General features: G+C 42.2%; 1 protein-coding gene across 1 annotated transcript in view; it reads right to left on the reverse strand.

The window, feature by feature from the left end:
• Positions 1-464: 464 nt before the first annotated feature.
• dbpa (D site albumin promoter binding protein a) overlaps positions 465-14,402 on the reverse strand; it is a 39,836-nt gene continuing 25,898 nt past the window's right edge. Inside the window, exons 4-5 of the mRNA XM_085395765.1 lie at positions 7,577-7,830; positions 465-2,332 (exon numbers count right to left, since the gene is read on the reverse strand). Of these exons, the coding sequence (XP_085251891.1) occupies positions 2,117-2,332; positions 7,577-7,830 (470 nt within the window). The 3' untranslated portion in view covers positions 465-2,116. The remainder of the gene's footprint in view (positions 2,333-7,576; positions 7,831-14,402) is intronic.

Here is a 14,402-nt window from a genome sequence, read left to right on the forward strand (position 1 = left end):
CAAATGTAAAATACAACCAAAAAAATAAAAATAATAATAACAAACCAATCCACAAATCCTGTGATCGGATCAAAGATTTTTTTAGTGTTTCTTATTTTTTAATATGCATATTTAATACCTCAGACAACACCTGAGAAAAAACTGACAAAATGATTCCAATGAGTTTTCTCTGAAATATATTCAATTATGTATATTACAACTATAATCACATAATTCAAGCATATATCATATACACATATATATCTAGTGAGAGAATAGTTTAATAGTCAATAGTACAGTTGTATGGTACAGTAGCAGTAGGGTGCATTTCTCTTTCTCATTGGGTAAAGTTTGAAGGAGAGGTATAGACAAGTATGTGTGTGAAAATCTAAATATATGATTCATCAATACAATATGCAACAAAAAGAGAGAAAAAATAAAGAATAAGGAATAAAGACAAAGAAAGGGTATAGGCAGTTCAGTACTGTGTTTGAGAAGGTGTGTGTGTGTGTGTGTGTGTGTGTGTGTGTGTGTGTGTGTGTGTGTGTGTGTGTGTGTGTGTGTGTGTGTGTGTGTGTGTGTGTGTGTGTGTGTCAGGTCGAGGATCAGATTAGATCAGCACCATAAAAGTCCTTAACAACATCAACAACAACAACAACAATAAGGGTTAAAACCTTGGTGAGGAGTGTGTGTGTGTGTGTGTGTGTGTGTGTGTGTGTGTGTGTGTGTGTGTGTGTGTGGCTGAAGGTTTCAGTCACTGTTCGATCTGGGCAGATCAACCTTAAACCAGTTAGTATTCAATTTTTGCACCTAGACATGATTGATGAGTAAAGAAACCGAAAGCAATCATGTTGCGTGATGGTTAAAAGTGTTTGTCAATGTGTGTGCGTTTACATGTGAGCAAGACACATTCACCGAAATAAAACGCAAACCCGCCAGCGAAAATCTCTCCTTTTACTTATCCTCGCACATCTGCTCACATCCAGCTGTTCGGATGGCTAATTATTATTTCCTCCTTCAGCTTCAAAAAGAAAAATAAAAGCCCCTCGATTTATGTCAGAATCAGACACGGAATCAAATAGAAGATAAAAACTGAAGTGCTTGAACGAGCTCACAGAGAAAACAAACACAAAGATTTTCTTTAAACTATACAATTTTTTTGTTGTTTTGCCTTCTTCCTGCCTCCGCCCACCCTCCTCCTCCCCCCTTCAGCGCCGAAAACAGTCTAAAATACCTCGCCTTGTCTCACGCTGTGTGAAATACCTGATTCGACCGTGATACATTCTCTGTTACACCTCTTCCTCTGACTAACCAGCTCTGTAAATTTGAAAATAGATTATTTGTTGTTTAGCAATAAACAGCTGGGAGGAAAAGCGCTTTATGTGGCCCCGTGACTGTCCAGCTAACAGCCCCTCCCGCCCCATATATAAAATATACAAAAGATTATCTCCAAAATCCTCCTCCTAAATACCTCTGCTAATAGAAAAATATACAATAATCCTATGTCAAAATCTCTTTGCGTTATTGACGAAAGCCCTGCTCTTCTTCCTCCCCCCGTCCTCCTCTTTGCTGGACTAGTCTTGCTTTCCTGCCCAGTTCAAAAATATACATGTTTTCTTTTTTTCCTATTTATAGAAAACAAAAAATTACACATCTGACCTCTTCTGGCTTGTGTCCATGCCTTGAGCTTAAAAAGTGAGATTTCACTGGCATATTGTGAATTCAACACCCTGTTTGAACTGGCCAGAGCGGCGGATGGAAACGCACTACCTGCAAAAACGCCATGCGGCACCGGGCGTAAGCACAGCACCAAGGGTAAAGCTGCCGAGGTGTCACGAGGTGGTGATACAGTACGGTGTGTGGATTCAGCAAAGCAGCATCTACAGAGTCAAACTCGGAAAATAAACTGTGGCGCCGCTGTGCTTTCCTGTCATGACATCCTGAAGCACAGCGCGCGCGCTAAAAGACGCTTGTGGCGTTTGCGCCCGGTGTCGCACGGTGCTTACTGCAGATCTACGTCAGCCTCCCCCCACCCCCGACTCGCCACTTCAACTAAAGTGCTGCTGTTGCTGGGTTGCCTTGTACCCTTGTCTCATCTCCGATGCCCCTCCCGCCTTTTCCGCCTCCGTCCGTCTCCTCACAAGTCTCCGTGCCGGCTCTCGTACTTGTTGATGATGTTCCTGCAGCGGACCAGCTCTTTCCTCATGTCAGCCACCTCCTGGCGAAGGGCGGCGTTCTCTCGCTCCAGGAAGGCCGCGCGCACTGAGATCTGGTTCTCCTTCAGTCGCCGGGCGTCCCGCGAGCGCTTCGCCGCCTCGTTGTTTTTCACTCGCCGGCTCCAGTATTTCTCATCCTGTCGGCGGCGGCGGTGTGGTATGTTGGGGTGTGTGGGGAGGAAGGTGGAGGGAGGAGAGAAGAAGAAAAAAAAACAAAAAAACAAAAGAAGAGGAGAGAGTGGGATGAGAAGGTTCAGTCATTTGATGAGGGTGTCAAAAATGGGAGAAAGGAACGAAAGGTGGAAACAGCTGAATAGTCACAGGTACAAAATAACAAAACTATGACTGCCATTTTTATAATGTCACCATGATGACACTCAGTTATGAGCAGCAGACTGTGGTTGGATTCAAAAGCATAAAACATCCCAAACACAGGTGTGACGTATACCACATAAAAAGTGCTATACTTCTTATCTGCGGCACCCACGGTGTGGGACGGAGAGATTTCGCAGGTCTTTCCTCCCCACTGCTGTCAGACTCCATAATAAAGACTTTAACTGATCAAGCACACACATCCATACATATGCAATAATACTAAGTGCAATAATCCTTTCTGTCATCGTTGTATTTTTACTCAGTTATATATAGTATTTGTATTCTATTTTTATCTTATTGTATATTTATTTTATTTTATTCTACTGTATATAGTATTTTATTTTATTCTATTCTGTACAGTTGTGTACTGTATTTATTCTTATTGTATTCTAATTTTTGCCTCATAACTTTTGCACTGTCCACTTCCTGCTGTGACAAAACAAATTTCCCACGTGTGGGACTAATAAAGGTTATCTTATCTTATCTTATCTTATCTTATCCTAAAGCTTGTAGCTGCACTAGATAAATTAAAATGTTTCAGGGGTTAGCATTTACTGCTTCTCAGCAGTAAATGTTTGCTATGGCAGCTTAGAGAAGATGAACATTCATTAAACAGATTTACAGAGTGAAGAAAGTAGTTTAGGATAGCTGTGGTTTATATACACACACACATATATATATATATATATATATATATATATATATATATATATATATATATATATATATATATGAAATACTCCTTTAAACTGCAGTTAGAATTACCAACAACAGCTTTTCTGTGCTTTTTATTGCCTGCAGGTCACGGTGTAAGATAAGCTACTCTAACTCTTAATTTCTTATATTAAAACACCTTTTCACACATAGACGCATAGACATCTAGCAATATACTGATCTGCATACACAAAAGACCAATAATATTCATCTTGCAATGACTACAAAAGGAATCAGTTTGACGGAAAACACCAGTAAGTGCTTGTGAAAACATTATCAATAACTTTTTATGAGGCATGTCATTCCTAATGCAGCTCTCTTCTGACCTGCCGAGCGCCTCAGCCGAATGAATAAATACGCCGCGGACATGACCTCCGGCCCCACAAAAGCCTGCAACGTTACTTTGGGGACTTTTTGCCAGGAAAGGAATTTGTTGGCCAATGAAAGTCTCACAAGAAGAAGACTGGAAGCAGCCCTGATGTTGTGTTAAACTTTGGGACCCATAGAGCAAAATAGGAGGTCAATCTGAGAATACAACCTCGTAGAGATATCTATCTGAAAGATTTATGCCGGGAAGCAAGCCCACATGCTTCACTGCCTTCATGGAGAGCTTTAATAAGGATCTTTAACATCTGGTTAAAGTTAGCATCATTCCACAATTAAACACAGCTATTATTGTATCCCTCTGCAACATTTTTAAAGAGATCTTGGGAATATTGCTGCTTTCTGATTTGTGTAAATATAAACACTAATTAGATCCTGGATTATTTCATAACTTTTAATCCAAGCCAGACTTTCCTGCTCATGAGAGCAGATAAATCTTAACCGTAGAGCGGAATATTAAAGCTCGTTTATGAGAAGCCGTTCTCAACTTCATCTTTAACTCTGGCCGGAGATCATTTTTCCAACCTTCCTATATATGATTTATAAAACCGGCAACGGCTGAACAGAGCAAGGTGAGCGCCTCCATCTCTCCATAAATTATAAACGCCTCGGGAGCTGCAGCTGCTCCGCACTGAACTATGAAAGCACGAGCCATTGATCAGAGACTTTCCTAGTGTGCAATGAGCTGAGTACAAAATATTTCAGGATTCCCGTCAGGAGGCATCAATACCAGTGGGCGTCACGCTCCCTTCGTTTTTTTTTTTCCACTCCGCACAGGAGCTGTCAGAGCCGTGGCCTTTTGTTATGATGAAGTTTAGAGTTTAAAATGAAACAACGTGGCTGTGGCTTCTATTTAAGACAGATACTAAAGGAAAATGTGACCTTCTGCTGAGCTATATGTGAATCTTTATGCAGGTTTTATCTTTAGGTACCTTTACAACACCTGAGATTTACTAGTGGGCCTTATTTTTAATTTTTATTTTATTTTATTTTAAGTATTTAATTTGATTTTACTCATTTCATCTTATAAAATAATTTATCCCAAACTCTATTTTTGAATACAATTAAAATTGCGTTCTTGTGCTGCAAAAACAATTTTGAAATTGCAAGTAGATTTTTAAAAAGTAGACTCTACAACTAAATTTAAAACGGGAAACTGGTCCATTATGGATATATATATATTTATACACAATCACCGAGAGCCCTTCTCATAATATCAGGGGACTTCAATCATGCCTCACTGGACTCCACACTGCCCACCTTCACCCAGTATGTGACCTGCCCAACCAGAGTCAATAAAACACTGGACTTACTGTATGCCAATGCAGAAGAGGCATACAGTTCATCACCTCTCCCTCCCCTGGGCAGATCTGATCACAACCTGGTGCACCTTGTCCCTGTGTATGAGCCCTTAGTGCGCAGCGAGCCACCAGCCACCAGAGATGGTCAGAGGAGAGCGAGGAGGCTCTTAAGGATTGTTTTGAGTCGACTGTGTGGGAGGTGATTTGTGATGACCACGGTGAGGACATCGACAGCCTTACTACATGCATTACTGACTATATAAACTTCTGTGTGGATAACACTGTACCTACCAGGACTGTACGGTGTTTCTCCAACAACAAACCTTGGATTACCCCAGAAATTAAAACCGTCCTCAAGCAGAAGAGGAGGGCCTTCAAATCCAGAGACAAAGAGGAGTTGAAAAGGGTGCAGAGAGAGCTGAGGGGACTGATAAGGAATGGGAAGGAGAGCTACAGGCAGAAGATGGAGAACCAGCTTCAACAAAACAACGTTGGTGAAGTCTGGAGAGGCCTCAGAACCATCTCGGGCCACAAACAGCAGAACTCTCTGCCTGGGAGGGATGTGAGATGGGCAAATGAACTGAATCATTTCTTCAACAGATTTGATTCAGCCATGAGGCAGTCTGCAACATCGGCTGCAGACTCACCCACCCCCACTGCTGCTGTTCCACCTCAGACACTTCACACCTCCTCTATTCACCCTGCTCACTCCCCCCCACCCCCAACAACAGCATCCAATACACACTCAACACAAGGCTCCAGCCTGTCTCTCTCAACCACCCAGGTTAGGAGGGAACTGAGGAGGATTAATGGCAAGAAGGCAGCGGGTCCAGATGGCATCAGCTCGAGGGTCGTCAGGTCCTGCGCGGACCAACTGTGTGGGGTGATGGAGCACCTCTTCAACCTGAGCCTGAGGTTGGGAAGAGTCCCACAGCTCTGGAAAACCTCCTGTGTTGTACCAGTGCCAAAGACTTCACGCCCCAAGGACCACAACAGCTACAGGCCGGTGGCTCTGACATCCCACCTGATGAAGACCCTGGAGCGGTTGGTCCTGGCTCAGCTTCGGCGCCTAATAAGCTCATCACTGGACCCACTTCAGTTTGCCTACCAGCCTGGCATTGGAGCGGATGATGCCATCATTCACCTCCTACATCGTTCCCTCGCTCACCTGGAGACCGCTGGAAGCACTGTGAGAATCATGTTCTTTGATTTCTCCAGTGCCTTCAACACCATTCTTCCCTCGGTTCTAAAGGACAAGCTGGTGAACTCTGGAGTGGACCATCACCTCACTACCTGGATCCTGGACTACCTCACCGACCGACCACAGTATGTGAGGACTCAGGGCTGTGTGTCGGACAGGGTCGTCTGCAGTACGGGGGCCCCACAGGGAACGGTTCTGGCTCCGTTCCTCTTCACCATCTACACTGCAGACTTCTCCCACAATTCCACCCAGTGCTTCCTGCAGAAGTTCTCTGATGACTCTGCAATAGTCGGCCTCATCACTGATGGGGACGACAAGGAGTACAGAGGTCTGACCCAAGACTTTGTGGACTGGTGCCAGCTGAACTACCTCCAGATCAACGCCAGTAAAACCAAGGAACTGGTGGTAGACTTCCGCAGGCACAAGCATTCTCCACTGCAACCACTGAACATCCAAGGTATGGACATTGAGGCTGTGGACAGCTACAGGTACCTTGGTGTTCATCTGAACAATAGACTGGACTGGACTCATAACTCAGACGCCCTCTACAGGAAAGGGCAGAGCAGGCTGTACCTGCTGCGGAGACTCAGGTCGTTTGGAGTGGAGGGCCCACTCCTGAAGAAATTCTATGACTCTGTTGTGGCTTCTGCTATCTTTTATGGCGTGGTCTGCTGGGGCGGCAGCATCTCTGCTGGGGACAGGAAGAGACTGAACAGGGTGATCCGAAGGGCCAGCTCTGTTCTAGGATGCCCTCTGGACCCAGTGGAGGTGGTGAGTGACAGGAGAACGGCGGCTAAGCTGTCATCCCTGATGGACAACATCTCCCACCCCATGCAGCAGACTGTGACAGCACTGAGCAGCTCCTTCAGTGGGAGACTGCGGCACCCACGGTGTGGGACGGAGAGATTTCGCAGGTCTTTCCTCCCCACTGCTGTCAGACTCCATAATAAAGACTTTAACTGATCAAGCACACACATCCATACATATGCAATAATACTAAGTGCAATAATCCTTTCTGTCATCGTTGTATTTTTACTCAGTTGTATATAGTATTTGTATTTGTATTCTATTTTTATCTTATTGTATATTTATTTTATTTTATTCTACTGTATATAGTATTTTATTTTATTCTATTCTGTACAGTTGTGTACTGTATTTATTCTTATTGTATTCTAATTTTTGCCTCATAACTTTTGCACTGTCCACTTCCTGCTGTGACAAAACAAATTTCCCACGTGTGGGACTAATAAAGGTTATCTTATCTTATCTTATCTTATTTTACTAGCCATTAAATTAGAAACACAGCAAGCAGCGGAGCATTTTCTTTCCCCAAATAGCTTTAAAAATCCTTTCCTGTAGTGAATTTGGACGTAAAGGAAACAAAAGGATTGTGGGAGATGTAGTACCTTCTGCTCGTCAGGAACCAGCATCTTGCGGGCCTTCTTGATCATCGGCTGAGGTTTCAGCTCGTCCTCCGTGAAGCGGTGCCGCCGTGGGTCAAATGCCTCCTGGCCTGGCACGCTGGACAACGCTAGGTCCGCCGGGTCAGGGTCAAAGTTCACCATGATGTCGCTGTTGCCGTTGGTGCCGGCTGGAGGTCCAGGGGGGGCCGGAGGGCAGGTAGAAGGGGGTGACAGGTCCTGAGGCACTGCCTGACCACCTGGAAGCGAAAGAAAATGTTGGTTATCTCAGATCAAATGATTAGCTTGTCAGCTAAGATACCCATCTATAATCAATCTTCCAGTTATCAGCTGAAGCCCATCACAGTTTCTACAGGATGAGAAGTGGAGTACCTGGACAGATTAGTGAGTTAGTGAGCTTCTAGTTGCAGGAACATGTTATATATAATATACATGAATCCACACGGTTCCTTACAAAATAAATCAAGTTTCAGTAATGTCAGCTATATTCTGGCATCCCTTAAAAATTGTCTTAATCATCATACTGGAAATAAAAAGCTCATGAGAATTAAAGTACAACATTTGCCATCAGAACTCTTTCTCACATGTAAATTTGCTCGTGCCACCCGGAAAACTGACATGAAAATCACTTTTTTTGTGTGTAACATATAAAACAGAGGGTCGCACACTGAGATTAAGATGAGTCACAGCACCAGGATCATTAAACAGCTACTGACAGCGGACTGTGACATTAGCCTGCAGGCTGTTCTCGCCACGTTAAAGTGTGGACAGGACACAGATACACAAACATGACATGAGCACTGATGATGTTTTCATGGTAGCGTTTATCACAATGTAAACTTCCAGATGAAGCAGACTATTTGAGTTCTTCAGAGATGCTTTTTCTCTGAACTTCCTTTTTTGTGTCTCAGATATTTATATTAGATCTTATTACATAACTAAAAATCATACTGCCTCTTAATTTGTTATCGGTTATTAGAATCCCTGCCAGTGCAACATTTTTATGGTGCCATTCGTTAATTGTTCATGTGTTACTTTTGCCAGTTTAATTAAATTTTTTTGTTGGCAATATGTGACACTTGTTGTGTGAATAAACTAAAAAAGAGGCAAGAAGGGAGCAGAGAGAAAGAATACGAGCGCTTGTTAATTGTCTTTCCAGTGAACAATAATCTGCACTACAGTCCAAAATCAGCAGCTTAATTACTCGTTTAGCTGTCCAATCATCAGCATCAGTTTTATCTGCAGATTAGAGCCCATCTGCCCTGACCGAGGACGGTCGCACGCCACAGAGATGCGAACTGAAGATGACGACATGAAACAATCCCCACCAATCAGGACACTGGAAAAACACTCTGTTAAATTGTATTATATTTAAAGGAGTAACAATGTAATTACATTTAGATTCATTTACACACTTACATTTGTTCTCGATGGTCACAGTGAATTTATTAGTTTTAGCTGATGTACAAACATGACTACACTCTGAATACAGCCTGACATGTCTGCCCTATGAAACACCAGGAGACAGACTTTTCAACTTTAAACTGTTTTTAACCAGCATTTTTTATTGCTTTATATTTATTTACTGACATTTTGGATGATGGTACCTTTTATTTTATTTTATGTTTTTATTATCCTTATACATTTATTTTATTTATTGATGTGTTTTTAGTTTATTATTTCCAGTACGCTCTGATTGTTCTCAATTTATTTCACTCTACTTCTTTTCTACTTGTAGAGCTGATATTTCACTGTCATTTATTTGATGTTATGTCCTTTGAATTTATTTTAAAGAGCTTATTATTGTATATTTTTGGTTATGTTTTAATATCGTTTGTTTTGTCTTATATTCAGCTTTTATCCATCTGAACTGCACTGACTTCTGCAAACTTTGACTTATAGTGTAGATCAAACTTTCTGAACTCAGAATATTTTAATAATTTATTGTTTTTATGGGATGAAAAATAAACAGCCCCGGGGATGGACATGGATAAGATTTTATTGACACCGACGCTGCTATCAGCTCTGCCTGTGGGTGATTTCTGACCACTCTGCATGCAAAAAGGTAACAGCCTCTCCAAGTCTATGTATGATCTTCATTTTAATAACTAAACAAGAAACAGATGCATCTAAAAATACTCATTTTTACAATATGTCAGTGACGTGTTACTTCATCATGATCCATCACAGTTCACAGGTTATTGTAATGTGCCTGTACGAGGGGGGATCTTTTCTTGCCTTCTGGGCTGTTTTGCACAAACTAATGAAAGTTCAAATCCAGTGACAATGACAAATGATTTTTGAGAAGCAGCTTTACACTAACAGTGACATCAAAGTCAAATGTATCTCACTTCACTAAAATTGGACCAATATCCTGAGAGGAGTAGCGACTCTTTCATTGGACGGACAGATGCATCGGTCCTTCAGCTAGATAAAACTGAATCAGCGTCACTGAATTCTAAATATCTAAATCTGAAGGTGAGACAGAAGCTTTAGAGAGCTCTGCCTACAAGCAAATAAAATCAAGATAAAATTTTATTTAAATTCAATAATTGAGGTTTTGATGTCCAGTGTTGTGCTAAACATGACAGGACCTCTGGTAGGACTGAATATACAAAGATATGCACTTATAACTCTTTTAGGCGATGAAAATATCTAATTCAAGTATGTTCAAGATCATAAAAAAAAGGTTTTGGGAAAAAGCAGCAAAGCACGGGGAGATGTTTTTGTCTCAGTGTTTAAATCCCACTCAGGTCAAACCCCTCCAGCTTTAGTGTTTGCTGTTGGACTCTAGAGGCCGCTGGCTGCAGAGTCACATGTGCTGCACACTCTGCCTCTCATCCTTTATCCAGAGGGCAGCAGAGAGCCAGGAATGATTCCCACTGAGATAAGTAGGATTATCCCATACACAGTGGACAATATATTCAAATGCTTTTCCCCATTAAACCTGAACATATCACCGTTTCTTCTACACCTTTAACAACGCGCTTAATTCTTCACATTCGACTTCAAATTTCGACGACAAGAAGCATCTTGTCTCTCCGTAGTGATGCCAAGTCACCACCAAGTGTCACCATCGAGCCAGGAACGTGTCATACTCGATTTACGACATGCAGAAGAGAGGAGCTTTTTTCTTTAACCCTTTGCAGTGTCTGATATTTAAAAGAACATCCTAGTGCTGGCTAAAGATTTAGAATGATTATGCATGAGCCACACATTTAGACAAATGTGGTTAGAAAGGAAAGAAAAAAACTATTTGAAGAGAGCAGATGATTCAGAGATGGTGCTGCAGTGGACTTTTTTCCCCCTGTGTTGACTCCAGCTGGCTTTACTCAAACGCCACTTTTACATGAGCTACCAAAGCACTAAAAAGGGGTTCAAATAATTAAGAATGAACACAATTATTTAAATGTTGGGAAGTGGAAGTGTGGCAGAGTGGGGGAGGGGGCAAAATCTGTGGAAGCGATTCCTGGATGCGGATATTAAACTGTGTGGCAGTGAAGCTTTTTCCCTGCAGCTATATTTCTGAATGTAACACTATAATAGAAGAGCGGCTCTATTTTCAGCCGGCTGCTTCATTTCTTTCCCGTTTCTGATTGAAAAAACATATTCCCCCCCGCAAATGTTTCTTCCTTGGAATAGAGGCATAAAAATGCTAGTTGAGCAATCATCCGCCACTACTCAGACCTCCACTGTGGCGACATTTGTAAGACGCTTTTTTGGAGCTCCAGGCTCGGCGCCACAGATTATAAATAACTTCAAAGCTGGTGACCAAAATCAACCAAAACAGCCGTGGAAAGATTTCAGACACTTGAGCAAATGAAGCAGAGAAGAGATAGGAGGCAGGAAGAGTGAGGAGAGATTGTGAAGATTTAGCATTAATAGAATGACATAATTTTGTCATATGACAGAAAACCTCTAAAAGCCCTCAGCTGTCGCAGCCTTTGTGCTTCTGAAGCATTTCTTTCCCTTTTTTTGAAACGTGGGAAAGACATGTCGGTCAGAGCGGCAGGACTGACACTGATTTTCTACTCAAACTGCTGCTGTGAGCAGTCCCTCATGTTTTCATGTCAGCCACAATACCACAACCAAATCCTCCACGGGCTCTGGGAAGTCAGGCTTTATGACAGGCAGGAGGCGGGACATGTGAGGTAAGCGAAGGGTCAAATCGCCACACCGTGTTCTCCCAATAAAATCCAGCTGAAAATACTTGACTACACGCTGAGCGTGGCGAGTGGGAGGCTGTGGGTATGTAAACTTTCTGAATGGTGGCTTTTTTCAGGTTTCAACTTGCGCTGAACTCGGAGATAAAAAAAAAAAGTCTTACGACTGTTTACATCCAATCATGACTCCACGCTGATGTCGATCTGACATTCGCCTCCACTTTTACACAACTTGTTGCCAAAACAACCCACAGTTGTTGTTTGTTTGGTTCTTTTTTTTTTTTGTTTTATCTGAAATGAGAGGCTGGATTTACATAAGCGTCCGGTGTGACACGCATGCATCACTATGCTCTGCCCTCTGCAGCTGTTATTCTTCAGAGCTGCTATTCTTTGTTCCGAGCCTGAGTGGAAAAGATGACTTTTTTGTGTATTTGGTTATTTTGGTTTTCCAGTGCCCAATAGCAATCAAACCAAGGTTTGTATACAAAAGTCACATGGGCCCACAGACCCAGTGGTTTGTTTACTGGATCGAGGGTAGGCGACATGTCACCCTGCAGAGTTTGACACTTTGGCAGAGGAGACAAAATGCGACTTGAGCTCCAAACTGAATTTCACCCATATCTGCGCCGTTATCTAATGACACCACTGTCATCTCCTAAATACATGAATGACAGAACTGACCTGCACAAGCTGCAAATAAATCCCTGCAAACATTCATGATCTTAGTGTAGAATCTGAAGGCATAAACAACGGATGGAAAAATCCAGATGGAAACTTACAGTTATAAAACTGTTTACTAATTTCTCATTGTTGAAACATCTTTAGTTGTAAAAGTGAGGGTCAGAAAGTAGACGAAGAAAGTAAATAAAGCATGGAATAAGCAAACAGAATCTTATAAAAGATACAGCTTTGAATCCATATAAGTAATTATTAATGTATCTGTTGACAGTAATACCTCTGTGGAGGAAAACACAGCTATAGTAACGCAATATTTGTTTTTAGTGAAATGGGACACATGCTAACAAATTCTGTGCACAAAGTGTGTGGCTGTGTAAACGTTCTCTTAAAGTGTTTCACGAAAAAGAAATTTAATGCAAAAGATCCCAGTCTTCCTCCTACTGTGGCCTTCGCTGGAAATCAAAAGCATGGCCTCTACCTTTGTGATTTGTTAATCAAACTTGAATCACAGGCACCATCAGTAAACATATTCAAATTGGATTTCTCAATCAAAGCAGCATTTGAGGCGTTTCTGTCTCTATTTGGAACCCGTAGATTTAAAAATGAGCCCAACACAAAACTGATGACGGGTAAAGTGAATAGAACTGATCATATTGTTAAAATGCATTCCTTTGACTTGGTTCCTTTGACTTGTACCATCCACAGTGGATCCTTCCACACTCAAACTCACAAAAACTGCTCAGGAACCGCTGGATCAACAAAACAAAGAGCCCAAAGTGTCACCAGTCCTCCAAACTAACCAGATCCCTCTGCAACTGAACACCGTAGGACAGCGGTCCCCAACCCCCGGGCCTCGGACCGGTACCGGTCCGTGAGTCGTTTGGTACCGGGCCCCGAGAGTTGAGGCTCAGGTGTGAAATGTCTGGTTTTCAGGGTTTTTATCGGTTTTCAGCGTTATTTTGTTATCGTTTTTTATCGTTAACTCGGTTTTCCTGGGTCTTTTCACGTGTGTTATGAATAAATCTTATTTTTTTGGTACCGGTACTAGTTTTATTTTGTTGTATTTATCTGTATAAACTGGTCCGTGGCGCAAAAAAGGCTGGGGACCGCTGCTGTAGGAAGAGCGAGAAAAGGTCTGATCCACGGAGGCTCCTCACCCAAAGGACCCAAAGGATACACTACCTATATCTGATGCCAGACAAAAGTAGCCACACCTGGGCCTCAACAGGTCAACAAACATCTACAAAAGGAGTGTGGTTTTAACATGGTGATTTGCTCTGCATAGACCTTACTGTTCATTATTTTGACAAGGCATTCTTTATGTCTGTTTTTAAGCTCATATCCATCCAACTGTTTTCTCCAAATATCCAATTTAGGATTGGAGTCGAACCCAGGACCTTCTTGCTGTGAGGGTCTCCATGCTACACCAAACTCATATTTTCTTATTTGCAGTTTGGCCACAGGAAATGGCATTTAAAAAATGATAATTATTTTTCTATTTGGATTTTTTCCAAAATAACAGCAACAACTTAAAAAATGCCCAATAAAATATTAAAATACAGAAAAGATTTGAATTACAGTGAAAACATCCCTTCGCTATAAGCTGTACGGTTCTTCTTGCACAGTTGCAAACCCTCATCATTTCTAAATGCAATGCACCATACTGTATATTCCAATCTCTTCTATCCTCTGATCCATCTGTTTGCCCAGGAAGCAGTGAGACCATCAAATAAAGTGCTGTTGGCTTGATCTGTGTCTCTGGCAGCTGGACGGAGCTGATCCTGGATAAGTCTGCCCAAAGCCCCGTCCTAATAACAACCATTTTGGGCAAAAAGTTGAAACTGCTCCAAGAACACGACTCCCGCTGCTGCTGGGTAAACACTTGCCAAGCGAGGATTCGTCTGGCTTCATTTCCTGTCTGAGAGCGGGAGCCATTTGGAGGAAGCAGCCACTGACTCGCGGATTCCCTC

Source organism: Rhamphochromis longiceps, linkage group LG22 (genome assembly GCF_057381845.1).
Source record: "Rhamphochromis longiceps isolate RC_006_pf linkage group LG22, R_longiceps_female_GT1.1, whole genome shotgun sequence".
NCBI lineage: Eukaryota > Metazoa > Chordata > Actinopteri > Cichliformes > Cichlidae > Rhamphochromis > Rhamphochromis longiceps.